Source organism: Callithrix jacchus, chromosome 8 (genome assembly GCF_049354715.1).
Source record: "Callithrix jacchus isolate 240 chromosome 8, calJac240_pri, whole genome shotgun sequence".
Classification (NCBI taxonomy): Eukaryota; Metazoa; Chordata; class Mammalia; order Primates; family Cebidae; genus Callithrix; species Callithrix jacchus.
In genome coordinates this window covers 106,339,025-106,355,225 of record NC_133509.1, presented here as the reverse complement: position 1 = coordinate 106,355,225, position 16,201 = coordinate 106,339,025, and the positions used below count along the sequence as shown (strand labels likewise).

Here is a 16,201-nt window from a genome sequence, read left to right as displayed (position 1 = left end):
GGTGCTTTCTGACCCAACTAGCCAGCATTCCATCCTCAAATGGAAGTGGTATATACTTGATCGGGCTCGCGTGCTCGAGCACGTCCAGAAGGCACAAGTAAGTTACATGAGGAAGTGGCTCAAATGCCCATGGTCTCCACTCCTGCCACCCTGCCTTCTTTCCCCCAGCACCAATGGCCTTATGGGGAGTTCCCTATGATCAGTTGACAGAGAAGAGAAGACTAGGTAGGACCTGGTTCACAGATGGTTCTGCACAATATGCAGGCACCACCTGAAGTGGACAGCTGCAGCACTAAAATCCCTTTCTAGGATATCTCTGAAGGACAGTGACGAAAGCAAATCTTCCCAGTGGGCAGAACTTCAAGCAGTGCACCATTGTGCACTTAGCATGGAACGAGAAATGGCCAAATGTGCAATTATATTGCTGATTCATGGGCTGTAGCCAATGGTTTAGCTGGATGGTCAGTGACTTGGAAGAAGCATGATTGGAAAATTGGTGACAAAGAAATCTGGGGAAGAGGTATGTAGATGGACCTCTCTGAGTGGTCAAACACTATGAAGATATTTTTATCCCATGTGAGTGCTCACCAATGGGTAACCTCAGCAGAGGAGGATTTTAATAATCAAGTGGATAGAATGACCTGTTCTGTGGACACCACTCAGCCTCTTTCCCCAGCCACCCCATCATTGCCCAATGGGCCCATGAAAAAAATGACCATGGTGGCAGGAAAGGAGGTTACATGTGGGCTTCCACTCACCAAGGCTGCTCTGGCTATAGCCACTGCTGAGTGCCCAATTTGCCAGCAGCAGAGACCAACACTGAGTCCTCGATATGACACCATTCCTCGGGGTGATCAGCCAGCTACCTGGTGGCAGGTTGATTCTGGACCTCTCCCATCACGGAAAGGGTGGAAGTTCGTCCTCACTGAAACAGACACTTTCTCAGGATATGAATTTGCCTATCCTGCATGCAATGCTTCTGCCAAGACTACAATCCATGGACTCACAGAATGCCTTATCCACCAACATGGTATTCTACACAGCACTGACTCTGATCAAGGCACTCACTTTACAACTAAGTAAGTGTGGCAGTGGGCTCATGCTCATGGAATCCACTATTCTTACCATGTTCCCCATCATCCTGAAGCAGCTGGATTGATAGAAGAGTGGAATGGCCTTTTGAAGTCACAATTACAATGCCAACTAGGTGATAATATTTGCAGGGCTGGGGCAAAGTTCTCCAAAAGCCATGTATGCTCTGAATCAGCATCCAATATATAATACTGTTTCTCCCATAGTCAGGATTCACAAGTACAGGAATCAAGGGGTGGAAGTGGAAATGGTGCCACTCACCATCACCCCTAGTGATCCACTAGCAACAGTTTTGCTTCCTTTCCCACGACATTACGTTCTGCTGGCCTAGGCGTCTTAATTCCAGAGGGAGGAACGCTGACCCCAGGAGACACAACAACGATTCCATTAAAATGGAAGTTAAGATTGCCACCTGGACACTTTGGGCTCCTCCTACCTTTAAGTCAACACTAAGAAGGGACTTATAGTGTTGGCTGGAGTAATTGACCTGGACTATCAAGATGAAATCAGTCTACTACTCCACAACAGAGGTAAGGAAGAGTATGCACGGAATACAGGAGATCCATTAGAGGGCATCTCTCAGTATTACTATGCCCTGTGATTAAAATCAGTAGGAAACTACAACGCCCAATACAGGCAGGACTACAAACGGTCCAGACCCCTCAGGAACGAAAGTTTGGGTTGAGACACCAGGAAAGAAAACCACGACCTGCTGATGTGCCTGCTGAAAGCAAAGGGAATACAGAATGGGTAGTAGAAGGAAGGCATCAATATCAGCTATGACCACGTGATCAGCTATATAAATGAGGATTGTAATAGTCATGAATATTTCCTCCTTCTTTTGTTAAAAACATGTTCATGCATGTATACACTTGTACTAAGAAAATATCTTCATTTTATTTCCTTTTCCTTTATCATGTGGCATAAGATTTATTGACTTCACATCAGCATTTAAGTATTGTTAACTTTATGTAACAGTATTTGGGTTCGGGATTGGTACATTTCCAGTTGTACGAAAGACAGCTGTATCATATTAGGCATAATTATGACTTTATTATTGTCTCTATTTTAAGATTACATATGATCTCAGGAGATGTGTACGGGTTCAAGTTGACAAGGGGTGGACTTGTGATGGTTAATACTGAGTGTCAACTTAATTGGATTGAAGAATATGGAGTATTGATCCTGGGTGTGCCTGAGAGGGTGTTGCCAAAAAGATTAACATTTCAGTCAGTGGGCTGGGGAACGCAGACCCACCCTTAATCTGTGGACACAATCTAATCAGCTGTCAGTGAATATAAGTAGGCAAAACAAGAAAAGACCAGACTGGCCTAGCCTCCCAGCCTGTATCTTAATTCCAGTGTTGATCAGCCTGGAATTAATTCCTGTATCCCATCCTGTGTTGGATGCTTCCTGCCCTCAAACATCAGACTCCAAGTTCTTCAGTTTTGAGACTTGGACTGGCTCTCCTTGCTCCTCAAGCTTACAGACAGCCTATTGTGGGACCTTGTGATCCTGTAAGTTAACACTTAATAAACTCCCCTCTGTGTGTGTGTGTGTGTGTGTGTGTGTGTGTGTGTGTATACATACATCTCCTATTATATATATCTCCTGTATCTCCTGTATTAGCTCTGTCCCTCTAGAGAACCCTAACACAAGCCCCATTCATTTCCCCCGAAGTATCGCAAAATTGACTAGATTACCAGTATACTGTAGTGTTACCTATTTCAACTCACATACTTGGCTTCTTAAAAGAAGCCAAGATTCAGAAAATTTACTGGAGATCTATAATATGTTCCCCTACGTATCACCCACAAGTGTGTGACTATGAAAACCTCTCATACTCTCTTTCCCCTTTAAAATGGGAATCTTGTGAGACATATTATGCTTACAGCATTGCTAGCACATACCGAACACCTTCCTAAAATGTGTACCAGCAAAACAACATCTATTGCTGAGAATTCTGTTTTTTTTTTTTTTAGGACAGAATCTCACTCTGTTGCCCAGGCTGGAGGGCAGTGATGCTATCTCAGCTCACTGAAACTTCTGCCTCCCAGGTCCAAGCAATTCTCCTGCCTCAGCCTCCGGAGTAGCTGACATTACAGGCGCGCACCACCACGTCCAGCTAATTTTTATATTTTTAGTACAGACAAGGTTTCACTATGTTGGCCAGGTTGGTGTTGAACTCCTGATCTCAAATAATCCCCACTCCTGGGCCTCCCAAAGTGCTGGGATTACAGCCATGAGGCACTCGGCCAGACAGAGAATTCTCTTTAGCATTAGACACTGGTAGTGATAATGTTGATTACTACAGTGTCAAGGGAGAAATCTCAAAGGCTAGAAATAAGGGGCAGAAACTCTGGCAGAAGTGAAAGCTGATAGCATATGTAGAGCCCCATAATATATCTAGTAAAAGCAATGAATTAGGCCAGGTTAAATAGTTGAGTCAATTCAATTTACTTCCACTTCTTATATAATATCGCTACCTGATAAACTATATGCACACCAAAGCTGCAGTCCTCTACACTTAATACCACTGGTTTCATAATGGGATGAACCCTGTTACTAAAGAACATTCATTTACTAATAACATTTTTGTTACTCTTATGGAAGTAAGTCTCAAAAAAGGTTTTGACCAAAATGCTATATAGAAATATGACTTAACATATAATCTTCATACCAATTATTCTCAAAAGGTTCTAAACTTCTAAATCAAACGTACTATTACATATAATGTCTAGAGTACCAAAATCTCAGAGTGCCAAAATCCTCATTTATAAAATTGAAGTAATATGTCTCTTAAGGAGCTGAATGCCAATAATAAAGTATGCAAAAAAAATTAATTCAAGTTGGATTAGACACTTAAACTTAAAGCCAAAAACCACAAAACTTGCAAAAGAAAACACAGAAAAATGTTTTTGGGACTAAGAAGTAAGTAACGACTTCCTAAGACACAGAAAGTAATAACCGGAAAAGAAAAAAAAGATAATCAATTAGATCTTGTCATATTTAAAATTTTGTATCTTCAAATGACATTGTTTAAAAAAGACTCAATCGGCAAGCCACAAACTGGGGGGAAAAAGTTGCAAAATATAAATCTAAAAAAAGAACTGGAATCTAGGATATATAAGGAACTCCTACAATTCAGTAATGAAATGTTTATTGCAGGCCAGGGGCAGTGGCTCATGCCTATAATTCCAGCACTTTGGGAGGCCAAGGCAGGCAGATCACCTGAGGTGAGGAATCCAAGACCAGCCTAAGCCAACATGGTGAAACCCCGTCTCTACTAAAATACAAAAAATTAGTTGGGTGTGGCAGCACACACCTGTTATCCCAACTGCTTAAGAGACTGAGGCAGGAGAATCACTTGAACCTGGGAAGCGGAGGTTGCAGTGAGCTGAGACTGCACTATTGTACTCCAGCCTGGGTGACAAAAGCGAAATTCCATTAAAAAAAAAAAGTGTTCACTGCAGCTTGTTTACCATAGCCTGTTTGGAGGGAATAGGTCAACAGAAAAGGAGATGCTGACAACTTCTCTTTTATGAAGAATGGAAGAATGGACGACTGGTAGCTAGAGGAGAGGAGAAGACTATGTGAAGGAGAAGGCAAGAAATAAAAGTCAGATGGATGCTAGGACAGTTTCAACTATTAAAAAATATATTCTGCACCATGTCGGTAAGCCTCCATTTAAAAGATATTTACTGTAATCCCAGCACTTTGGGAGGCTGAGGCAGTACGATTGCTTGAGGCCAGGAGATTGAGACCAGCTTGAGTAATGTGGCAAGACCCTGTCCTCGATTTTAAAAATAAATGAGTAAATTTGGATTTCAGATGGCAGTATTGATGTCCTATTAAGTTGGTTTCAAAAAACTTCTGCACAAACTTAATGCTGGAAACAATAATTTTATTTAGATGTATTCAATACTCCAGATCAAGAAACTAAAGGTTGTTTGGAAGATGTTTTTTATCTTAAAAACTGCATTCATCCGCCAGGAAAAAGAGTGAGTAAAGACTGAAAGATTGAAAACTTAAAAATGTAAAAGGTTTTTAGAACTGGATTAATATATCACATTTTTACATTCTCTGTTTTGTCTAAAAATAAACTAATTCTTCTATAATAATAGGCCAAAGCTGTAAGGATGCACACAAAGTAATATAAAATAGCACAGAGTTGCCAATAATGATTAATGTTTTTTGGCTGTAATTCCTGGGCTGTGATATTATATAACTGTACAGTTGGTTCTGTCTAGACATGCTATTCGGTTGGATTCATAAAACACACCACACAACCACACAAGTGCTGGCAGACCAATGTATAATAAACAGTTATCCACTGCAGTATTTTAGTACATAAAATTGATAGGGTTGTATTTTTACTATATAGATGTTGAATGCTTTTAACAATAAGAATTTCTTACATTTATTGCAAGCGTTTCAAACATAAATCTAAGCATATGATGAATGACGGATCAGTTAAGGTGTGCCTGTTCTCTGTCATCTGATATGCTCCTCTCTTTGTTTTGTGACCATGGCTGCTTCGGTGCTAGCCATTACTATGCTCTTGCAGTTAAACCATCCAATAACTTGAGATGCTGTTTTACATAAATTAGTAAAAGCAATAACAGTAGGTTTCTGTCTCAGAAGATTGTTAGAATCTGTTTAGACCAAATTGCCAGTTATAAAATGATATCACATGTGAAACAAAACCATTTACGTTTTCCCCTTTAGCTATAAACAAAAACAAACAAAATCGCATACAATTTCTGAGTACCATCATCACAATGGTAAATGAAAGAGTTTTGAACAGACAAGTTAAGATGTCAAAACAACCAACAGTAACCACCAAAAGTGTATTCCGTAAGTAATATTTAAGTAAGAATGCATCCTACTACCATAATATGTGAAGGGAGAGACATCATAAATACTTGGAAAAAACAAGAAAGAACAATTTAACGTAATAACTCAGGCACCGAAGGCAAACAGATGTGGGTTCAAACCTCAGCTCAGGTCCTTACAAACTATGTGACCTTGTAGAAACCAATTTACCTTTATTAGTAACATGAAAATTTCACAGGATGATTTTAAAGATTAAATAATACATGCCAAAGTCTTTAGCAAAGTCCCACATATGAATTAAATTTAATAATAATGGCAAGCATTATTATTATTGCTAACTTCTCAAAAGGCCATAACCTAAGAATCAAATTTAATCATAAACTCACACCAATTAAATCACAACGATTTCTAGTTTAAGAATTTTGTCTTGTGATCACAAGAGCATTATGGAACACAACAGAATTCTAAATTATAAACAAGCGATATAGACAGTGGAAATAAACCATTCTTCTTCCTTTCTCCTAGTCCAAATAATTTAAGAAAAGGGATAAAAGAAAGGAACAAAAACAGTCATTTGGAATCAACCACTTCCATAATCATTCACTTATTCAAACAATGGCATACATTCAAGCATAGATAAACATAAAACTAAACAATTTCCAAGTAACTAACAAAACTGCACACTCATTTCCTCTTACCTGTAAGCCAACTTGTTACAGTTAACATTACATTTTCTGAGACAGGCCGCAACTATCCGAACAAGTATCTGCACACGATAAAAATACGAACTTAGTAAAAAGGCACTGCATTCTACCTCATTCAGTTCTTCATTTGTACATTCACTCATGAAGGATCTAGCAGGTTCTGACTCTTTGCCAGTCCTGTGAACTATTAATAAGGCAACAAGGGCAATCCCTGCAGCATCCACGGAAGTGTAAAGGAGGTGTGACATCGGATGTCCTGTCTCAGCACATGATCCTAAACCCCCACAGTAAAAGGGCAGATAAAGGGAGTAACTGGGGTGACACCAGGTAAACAGAGCCAGAGCTTACAGTGCCTATTTCATGTGCGCTCTGTCTGATTTTCATCTTGAAAGCTATGCTTTTACAACACACACCATTTTGTTGTTTCTCCTTTTATTCATAGTACTCATTTGTTTCATCAGCATATGAGTTCAGTTATAAGATAAACTCTATACTGCCTCTGCCCCCAATCAGACATCAATTTCTAAGTGTCCATTTTCTAGGTGTCTATCCATTCTTCAAAGATAGTTCCAAGACCACCTTCTCTGGAAAGCAGAAGGCTTCAGTTAAAAAAATTATTTCTTTGCTGCTATGGTATTACATTTACTGATATATGTATCTTTAATTAGATGCTTGCTTAAAAATGTTTACTTAATATTAATACAATAAGAAAGTATGAATCAAGAACAACTCTCTCCATACAATTCCCTAATAGCCCTTTATCTGAGATTCAATAACTGTCAATCCACTTTTACATATTACTGGCACCCAGGATACCTAAAGAGTTGACAGAGAGTTGTTCAATTTAAACCAAAGGTTCTAAATACTAGAGTTTTCCGTAAGTATAATCATAAGATCAGAGTTAGGAAATTTCCATCTACCCTTTCTAATAATGTGACCTCCTTTAACCTTTTTCAGCCTCAATTGCCTTGTACATAAGATGGGTATAACATGCCTATATCACAGTACTGTTAAGAATAAAATAAGAAAATATGGATGACAACACCTGGTCTCCACGTTTTTTTAAGATGACCAAGTGATGTTCTATGAAGTCTCTTTCTAGGTTCTCTCTTTTTTTTTTTAAAGAATCTTTGAAACAGTCTCGCTCTGTCACCCAGGATGGAGTGGAATTCAATGGCTCAATCTCAAATCTCAGCTCACTGCAACCTCTGCCTCCCGGGTTCAAGCGATTCTCCTGCCTCAGACTCCCAAATAGATGGGATTACAGGTGTGCACCACCACAGTTACTGTGAATAAAGGGGATGAGTCATTCTTGTATTTTTAGTAGAGATGGCGTTGCACCACGTTAGCTAAACTGGTCTTGAACTCCTGACCAAGGGTGATCCACCCGCCTCTGTCTCCCAAAGTGCTGGGATTACAGGCATGAGCCACCATATCTGGCCTCCTTCACCTAAGATTTCTAATGTAACACTTCAAGGATCTCTGAGTTTCATTTCATGATCAAAGAAACTTTAGTATTAAAAATTAAGAACTGCACTCAAGGATTATGATTCTCCTACAAATATTCTATATAGCTATTAGACTCAGACTTAAGTCTCAAATGCATTTTCTACTTGCATTAAATTTACTTGTAATTTTCTATCCTAGAGATTCTTTTCAAAGTTACTCTGCTGCCTAGGCAGCATAGTGAGAACCTGTCTCTGCAAAAAATTTTAAAAATTAGCCAGGCATGGTGGCACACACCTATAGTCCCAGCTATTTAAGAAGCTGAAGTGAGAGGATTGCTTGAGCCTGGGGGTCAAAGGGGCAGTGAGCTGAGATCATGCCACTGCACACAGCCTGGGCGGCAGAGCAAGATTCTTTCTCCAAAAACAAAACAAAAGAAACCCCAAAAAAAGCCAAAACCAAAGTTACTATGAATAAAGGGGATGAGTCATTCTTGGCATATTGTTCTGAAGACAATTACTGCACTAAAGCCAGAAAGCATTTCCTTGTAGATTTTTTAAGTTGAATTATTTGATAAACCATTTTAATCAGTTACATTGTGAAATGGACATATAACTTTAAATATTTCGCAATTTCAAACATTCACTAAATATGGAACAGAAGGTCATATAAAATTGGATCATCAAGCAGCAAAGTCTGGATGCACTGACAAGTTGTATCTATTCGTGATTATCATAAAAAATGACACAGAAAGGTCTGGAGATTTGAAAAACTTGGGGCACAGTACATCCTGAATGCCAGAGGAAAATAATAGTTTCTGTGAATATTGAAATAAAGTCAAACTAGCAGAGATCAGTTTAAAAACCTAAGATTTAAATAACATAAGATTTCCCTGGAGGGGAAAGTTCTTGAGGTGAAAGCACTAGTCCTGTTTAGTCATCAGGGAGATGCAAACGGTACAACAATGAATACCACTTCATACCCACCAGAATGGCTAAAATCCAGACTAAAAATACAAAACGCTGATGGGGATGTGGAGCCACTGTAACTCTCACACACTGTGTGTGATAGTCAATTAGTAAACTACTTTAGTAGAAGGCTTTGCTTTGCAGTCAGTGTCTACTAAATCTGAACAAATATTAATACATATCCTATAACTTGGGAATCCCACTTCTAGGTATCGGTACCTAATAGAAATGTGCACACATGGCCAGAAAAGCAAAAACAAGTATAAAAATACTTATAACAGTATTAACTGTAAAATGGTCAAAATCTGCAAAACCAAACAAATGTTCAGTAGTAAATAAATTGTAGTATATTCACATTATAAAATACTACACTAAAAAATAACCCTTCCTAATGAAAATGTGAATACATTTCTCAAACATTACGTTGAGTAAAAGAAGCCAAACCAAATAGTACATATTATTTCATTTTTATGAAGTTCAAAAGCAGGCAAAACAAGTCTACGGTGACTTAAGTCAGAACAGTGGTTACCTTTGGCAATATGGGAAGAGGTAGGTAATGAAATGGGAGAGGACATAAAGGGGCTGTTGGTGGTATTCTAATTTTTCATTTTGATGATGATCATACATGTCTGTTCAAAGTTTGTGAAAACTTATCAAAGGTGAAAATCAATCTACCTGCTTTTCTATATACATGTTAAGCTTTTTAACTTACAAGCAAATAGAGATATGAATATAAAATATTCAAATATTTTACATAAGCAAAAACATACATATTTGGAAGGCCAGAGTCGTGTTTTGTTTACAAAATTGTTCTTGATGTATACAATCCCATGCATTTTTCTCTTATACAATGACCATCTCCCTTCTCTCAAAGATTTTATTTTAATTGACACGTAAAAATTTTAAGTGCTTAGCATGTACATGTTGTTTTGAAATGGGTACACACTGGAGAATGGTTAAATTGAGCTAATTAACATATGTATTACCTCACATACTTTTCATTTTTGTGGTGCAAACACTTAAAATCTACTCTCCTAGCAGGAATACAGTACACAGTTATTAACTTTAGTCATTGTGTTGTACAAGAGCGTGTGTGTTTGTTTTTGAGACAGAGTCTCGCTCTGTTACCTAGGTTGGAGTGCAGTGGTACAATCGCAGCTCACTGCAGCCTCCTGGGCTCAAGCGTTCCTCCCACCTCAGCCCCCTGAGTAGCTGGGCTACAAGTATGCACAACACCATGCCTGGGTAATTTTTAAAATTTTTTTGTAGAGACAGGGTCTCACTATATGATCCAAGCTGGTTTTGAACTCCCGGACTCAAGCTATCTTCCTGCCTCAATCTCGTAAAGTGCTGAAATTACAGGTGGGTGCCTGGCCTACAAGAAATCTCTTATCTACTAACTTATCTATTAATTTACTCTTCCTATCTGAAATATTTGTACCCTTTAATCAATATCCCCCCCAAACCCTCACTATCCCCCTTTATCCCTGATAGTTACCATTCTACAATCTACTTCTAGTTTCCATATGTAGGGGAGATCATGTGGTCTTTCTGTAACTGCTTATCTCACTAACATAAAATCGTTCAGGTTCATCCATGTTACTATAAATGAAAGCATTTCCTTCATTTTTATGGCTGTATAATATTCCACTGTGTATATATACCATATTTTCTTCACCCACAGATCTGTTATTGGACACTTACATTGATTCCATATTTTGGCTATCATGAATAAGGCTACAATAAACATGAGAATGCTGATATTTCTTTAAATACTGATTTCAATTCCTTTGGATATATACCCAGTATTGGGATTGCTGGATCACATGGCAGTTCTATTTTTAATAATTTGAGGAACCTCCATATTGATTCGCATAATGGCTATACCAATTTACATTCCCACCAACAGTATGCAAGGGTTCTCTTTTCCCCCCATCCTATCAAACACTTGCTATATTTTTTATCTTTTTTAATAACAGCCACTCTAACAGGTGTGACATTCACTGGTAGCTCTAACTTACATCTCTTAATTTCTCAAATATTTTAGAATGAAACTTTTTATGGCTCTATAGTTGGATGTAGTACTAGATAGAGCTATAAATTAAAAGGCTATAATCTAGAAAAGTTTTCATCAACAATAGTCAAGATATTTTGTTATTCATTAACTAGTTGAACACCTAACGATATGGAGAACTTGCCTACCCAGAATGACTCCTTTCTGTGAGATTTTGTTTAATTAATAGGCTTATTATAAAGATTTAAAATCCTTTTACATAAGTGAGTACACAGTCTTAGAGAACACACTATCTAGCTATAAACTGACACCTTAGGAAGTAAATTAAATCTACAGTATCAGTACAAGGGTGATGATCAAATCAATAAGGCCTCCAAACAGAAATATGACAGAATATAAATCTAACTAAAAAATTGTATTTATTTGTTATATTTGCATATTAACATTATAAATACACTATCAGGAATGTAAAAAATCATAATAGAAATTATATAAAGATGCCAGACTTAGCAAAAAATATTAGATTTATCTCTGGGTTCAGGATTTGGGGTAATTTTTACTTTAGTAAGTTTTATTGTTTGCATTGTTAACAATGAACATATATCATTTTTAAAGTTAAAAAATAAGCTAAAAGGTCTGAGAAAAAGGCAGTTCCCTTTCAAAAAATGAGTCACTGTATGTTTTCTTCCTGATTCACAGAACAAATTAAATTAGTGGGAGAATTCTTCTCAATTTTAAGACCTTTCTCCCAATGTTAGCTTTCTGGCATCTGTCGCAGAATACCTACATGCAAATACCAACAAAGCTCACATAGCAGAACAAGTAAGAACAGTAGCAGGAAACTGGCACCAAAAAAATTCATAATAGCATTAATAAATCATGCTTAACTGAGACAGTTCCCCCACCTCACCTCTAACACTGAGTCAGCGGTTGTGATTTTATGTCACATACATGTGACTGTGTTTATTTTCTGCCAGTAAAATCACTGTTAGTTCCTAAGATAAAATTAAGTATATCAATATTTCCTGATTTTCTATTAAAATCACATAACTTCCAGGTGCTCTATTGTCTGAACAAAAATAAGGACCTAGAGGCATCTCTGTCACCATAGGTGTAGCCTTATGACTAACATTAGCTATATCCTAAAGACAAGAAAAGGGAAAAGGTGAATTCAGCTCCCTAGGAGCTCAGTAGCAAATTACTCACCAGGTAGAATTCTGCCCATTATCTCAATTACTATTGCCAAAAAAACTTCATTTATTCAGAGAAAAAAATAAAAGCCCAGTCTGGTTTACTCTCCCAGCTAATCAAACCATCCAAACAAACCTAAACTAAAACGTAACTAACTTTCCTGATTACTTCCTTGAAAGGTAGTCTTACTAAATACGTAATTTACAACAGGACCTTGGCAAACCAAAGAGAAACCCTGAAAGAGCAGCAGCTTTCTGCTGTCCCTCTGGCTTTAATCACCATGAAAGTCACCCAGTCCTGCTATCAACCAACTCTCCTACACTGGAGAAGCAGGCTTACCCAAAGAGCAAACATCTGTCTCCCATAGTTACAACTTTATTCTCCAGGCCTAACTTCATACAAGCGAAAACTAAGAGAGTAAATAGCTATTTACATTAACACTGTTGTCACTTTTTTAAACAATTCTATTTTTTAAAGAGATTGCATCTTCCTATGCTGCCCACGCTGGGTTGTACTGGCTATTCACAGACACAGTTGCACTAATGATGAGCTGAGGAGTTTCTGCCTGGGCCAGTTAACACCTTCTTAGGCAATCTGGTTGTCCCTCACTCCCAGGAAACGCTGAACTTAGTATGGACACTCAACTGTCATAGAGCACTACGGCTTAGAACTCCTGGGCTTAATCAATCCTGCTGCCTCAGCCTCCTGAGTACCTGGGACTACAGGCATGTGCCGCTGCACCGAGCTTACAGTTGGACTTGAAATGCAGGCTGTTAGGAAGAGTTTCTTGGCTACAGTTCAAGGAAAACAGAACATACTAATGTGAAACATCTTCAGCTTTCCCCAATTCCACTTCTTTCAGCCAATTTCAGAAATGTCCTCTTTATTCCAACTTGAAAATTCATGTTTTATTTGTTATAAATGTCAAAGGGTCTTCAGAATACAGAATTCCAGTGGCTAGAATTAGCATAAAGTCCATTTTAAGGGTATATATGCCTGGGAAAACAACTAGCCCCATAAACCTTGGGAAAGTTACTTATCCTCTCTGGGCCTCAGTTTCTCCAGCTCTAAAGAGAGGATAATATCTACTCCATAGGATTGAGGGGAGGGTCATGAGAACACTTAGAAACACATGAGAGGCCAGGCGCGGTGGCTCACATCTGTAATCCCAGCACTTTGGGAGGCTGAGGTGGGCAGATTACTTGAGGTAAGGAGTTCGAGACCAGCCTGGCCAACATGGTAAAACCCTGTCTCTACAAACAAAACAAAACAAAAAATTTAAAAAAGAAAACACACAAGAGCCCTTAGAAAACTGTGGCACATGGCAACTGACTGATCAATAAAGGTTAGTGTTATTATAATCATTGGTGTGGTTGATGTTATTACCACCAGAACGACAACCAAGAAAGCGATGGAAGTGGAGAAAAAAGTGAAAACCAAAAAGAAGAGCACTAACAGAAAGAATGGCATCTGCCACACAATAGCCAAGGGGCATTAGGCAAGCTCCTTCAGTTTCCTCATCTACAAAACAGAGATGACATCCACTTGCTGGATCACCCTCCTCACAGGACTGCTCCACCCACAGAACACAAAGCTAATGTCCCACATTGTCACTGACAATGACACCGAGAGGCTCAACAAACCATGGAAAACAATGAACTTTCACAGTGAGCCATTCGTCAAATAATTATGCACATTAAATGAATATTCTGGATAGCACTCTAATAAAAGATCAATAGTAGGCCCGGTGTGGTGGCTCACACCTGTAATCCTAGCACTTTGGGAGGCCAAGGCAGGTGACTGCCAGAGCTCAGGAGTCTGACACCAGTCTGCGCAACATGGTAAAACCCCATCTCTACTAAAAAACACAAAAAAATTAGCCAGGTGTGGTGGCGCACACCTGTAGTCCCAGCTACTTGAGAAGCTGAGGCATGAGAACCACTTGAGCCCTGAAGATGGAGGGTGCAGTGAGCAGAGTTTGCACCACTGCACTCCAGCCTAGGCAATAGAGTAAAACCCTGCCTCAAAAAACAAAGTTGGGGGAGGGCTTTTAAAAATTCTTATGGTAGTTAAAGTAAACTATAGTAAAGTATCCACTACCTAGTGACACCAAAAATCATCCTCGCAATCCTGCATTGTCAGAATAATCAGAACTCTAAGGAAAGCATTTGCTATTATTTTAAAAAAGCAACTCTAAAGTGAGCTGAGAAATACACCATAGCACCACGGGCTTGTTTGGGGTCCCACAACAAATCCAGCTGAATAGATCTAAACTGCCTCTTATTTAGGCTATGAACATTTGAATAAAGTGATTTTCAAGTTTTATCCTTGATTATGTTCGACAAATTTTCCTTTCACTACAATATAAAAGCTAACAGACAACCAGCACAGTGGCTCATGCCTGTGATGCCAACATTCTGGGAGGCTAAGGCAGGAGGATCACTTGCCCAGGAGTTCAAGACCAGCCTGGGCAACACAGTGAGACCTTATCTCTACAAAAAGAAAATTTTTTTTGAATAGCTGGGCATGGTGGTGCATGCCTATAGTCTCAGCTACTCAGGAGGCTGAGATGGAAGGATCACTTAAGCCTGGGAGGTCAGGGTTGCAGTGAGCCATGATCATGCCACTGCACTCCAGCCTGGGAAACAAAGCAAAAGCCCGTCTCAAAAAAAAAAAAAAAAAAAAAAAAGCTAACAGAAGGTCAAGTTTCCAAGTCAGGCTTCTACAACTTCAGACACACAAATGCCTCTGGCACTATTTTAATCTTCTGGCCAGTACTGTAAGACCACAGACAGCAAACAGATGATTCCTATCCTGCAATATTTTCTTAATAAAGGCCATCTATTGGCTGGGTACGGTGGCTCACGCTTGTTAATTCCAGCACTTTGGGAGGCCTAGGCAGGCGGATCACCTGAGGTCCAGCCTGACAAACATGGAGAAACCCTGTCTCTACTAAAAATACAAAATTAGCAGGGCGTGGTGGTGCATGTGGAAGCTGAGGCAGGAGAATGGCTTGAACCTGGGAGGCAGAGGTTGCAGTGAGCCAAGACTGCGCCATTGCACTCCAGTCTGAATGACAAGAGCAAAACTCCGTCTCAAAAAAGAAAAAAAAACAATACAAAATAGAGGCCATCTCTCTTATCTGCAGGATCTATTTAACTCATTAGCAATGTATTTTCAAATATGGTTTTCAAGAAGAGAGGAAAAAAAGGCAAGAGTTTCACCCCTTAATGTGTCGGAAAAAGAATTTGGGACAGCAAAAGAAAAAAGTCACTCAAACACTCTGACCTATTAATTCTAATTCTAGATAATTATCCTAAGAAAATAGTCATATAAAAATACACATACAAAAAACAACCCTGAAGACTGATTTTTAACAAGTGATTAGACAAATTAATATATAACAAGATAAAAACATAAATTCTTTCTTTCTTTATATTTTTAGAGACAGTGTCTCGCTCTATTGCCCAAGCTGAAGTGCAGTGTCATGATCATACCTCAGCTGCAGCCTGGAACTCCTGGGCTCAAGCAATCCTCCTGCCTCAGCCTCACAAAGAGCTGGGATTACAGGTGTGAACCACCATATCCAGCCTCTAAAAGTTATTTAAATAAAATAAAAGGCATGCTAAACATAGAAAGCAGAATACAAAACATATATATGACAGAATTCCAATTTTGTTTTTAGAAAATACATATGCATAGAAAAATTAAAGAAATTTAAAAAATTAGAAACACAAATAAGCATGGTTTCCTTTCTGATCCCTTTCTATTTTCCGAATTAGCTAAAATCAGCTTTTACTTATTTAGTTGGCAAAAAAACAATCCCTTTAAAATAAACAAAAAGTGTGAGCCAGGCATGGTGTCTCACACCTGTAATCCCAATACTTTGTGAGGCCAAAATGGGAGGACTGTTTGAGCCCAATACTACAAGATCAGCCTGGGCAACATAG

General features: G+C 38.7%; 1 protein-coding gene across 43 annotated transcripts in view; it reads right to left on the bottom strand.

Moving 5' to 3' along the window:
* Positions 1–16,201, bottom strand: part of SIPA1L1 (signal induced proliferation associated 1 like 1) — a 397,653-nt gene that overhangs the window by 277,926 nt on the left and 103,526 nt on the right. For 18 of the 43 annotated variants that reach the window (XM_078335306.1, XM_054240120.2, XM_078335280.1 and 15 more), the window contains one exon: positions 6,627–6,694. The exons of the other annotated variants lie outside the window; for them this stretch is intronic. Coding sequence is in view for 5 of the 18 variants with exons in the window: in XM_078335290.1 (XP_078191416.1) it covers positions 6,627–6,694 (68 nt within the window). In the remaining 13 variants the exon portion in view is untranslated. The remainder of the gene's footprint in view (positions 1–6,626; positions 6,695–16,201) is intronic. 43 annotated transcript variants of the gene reach the window in all.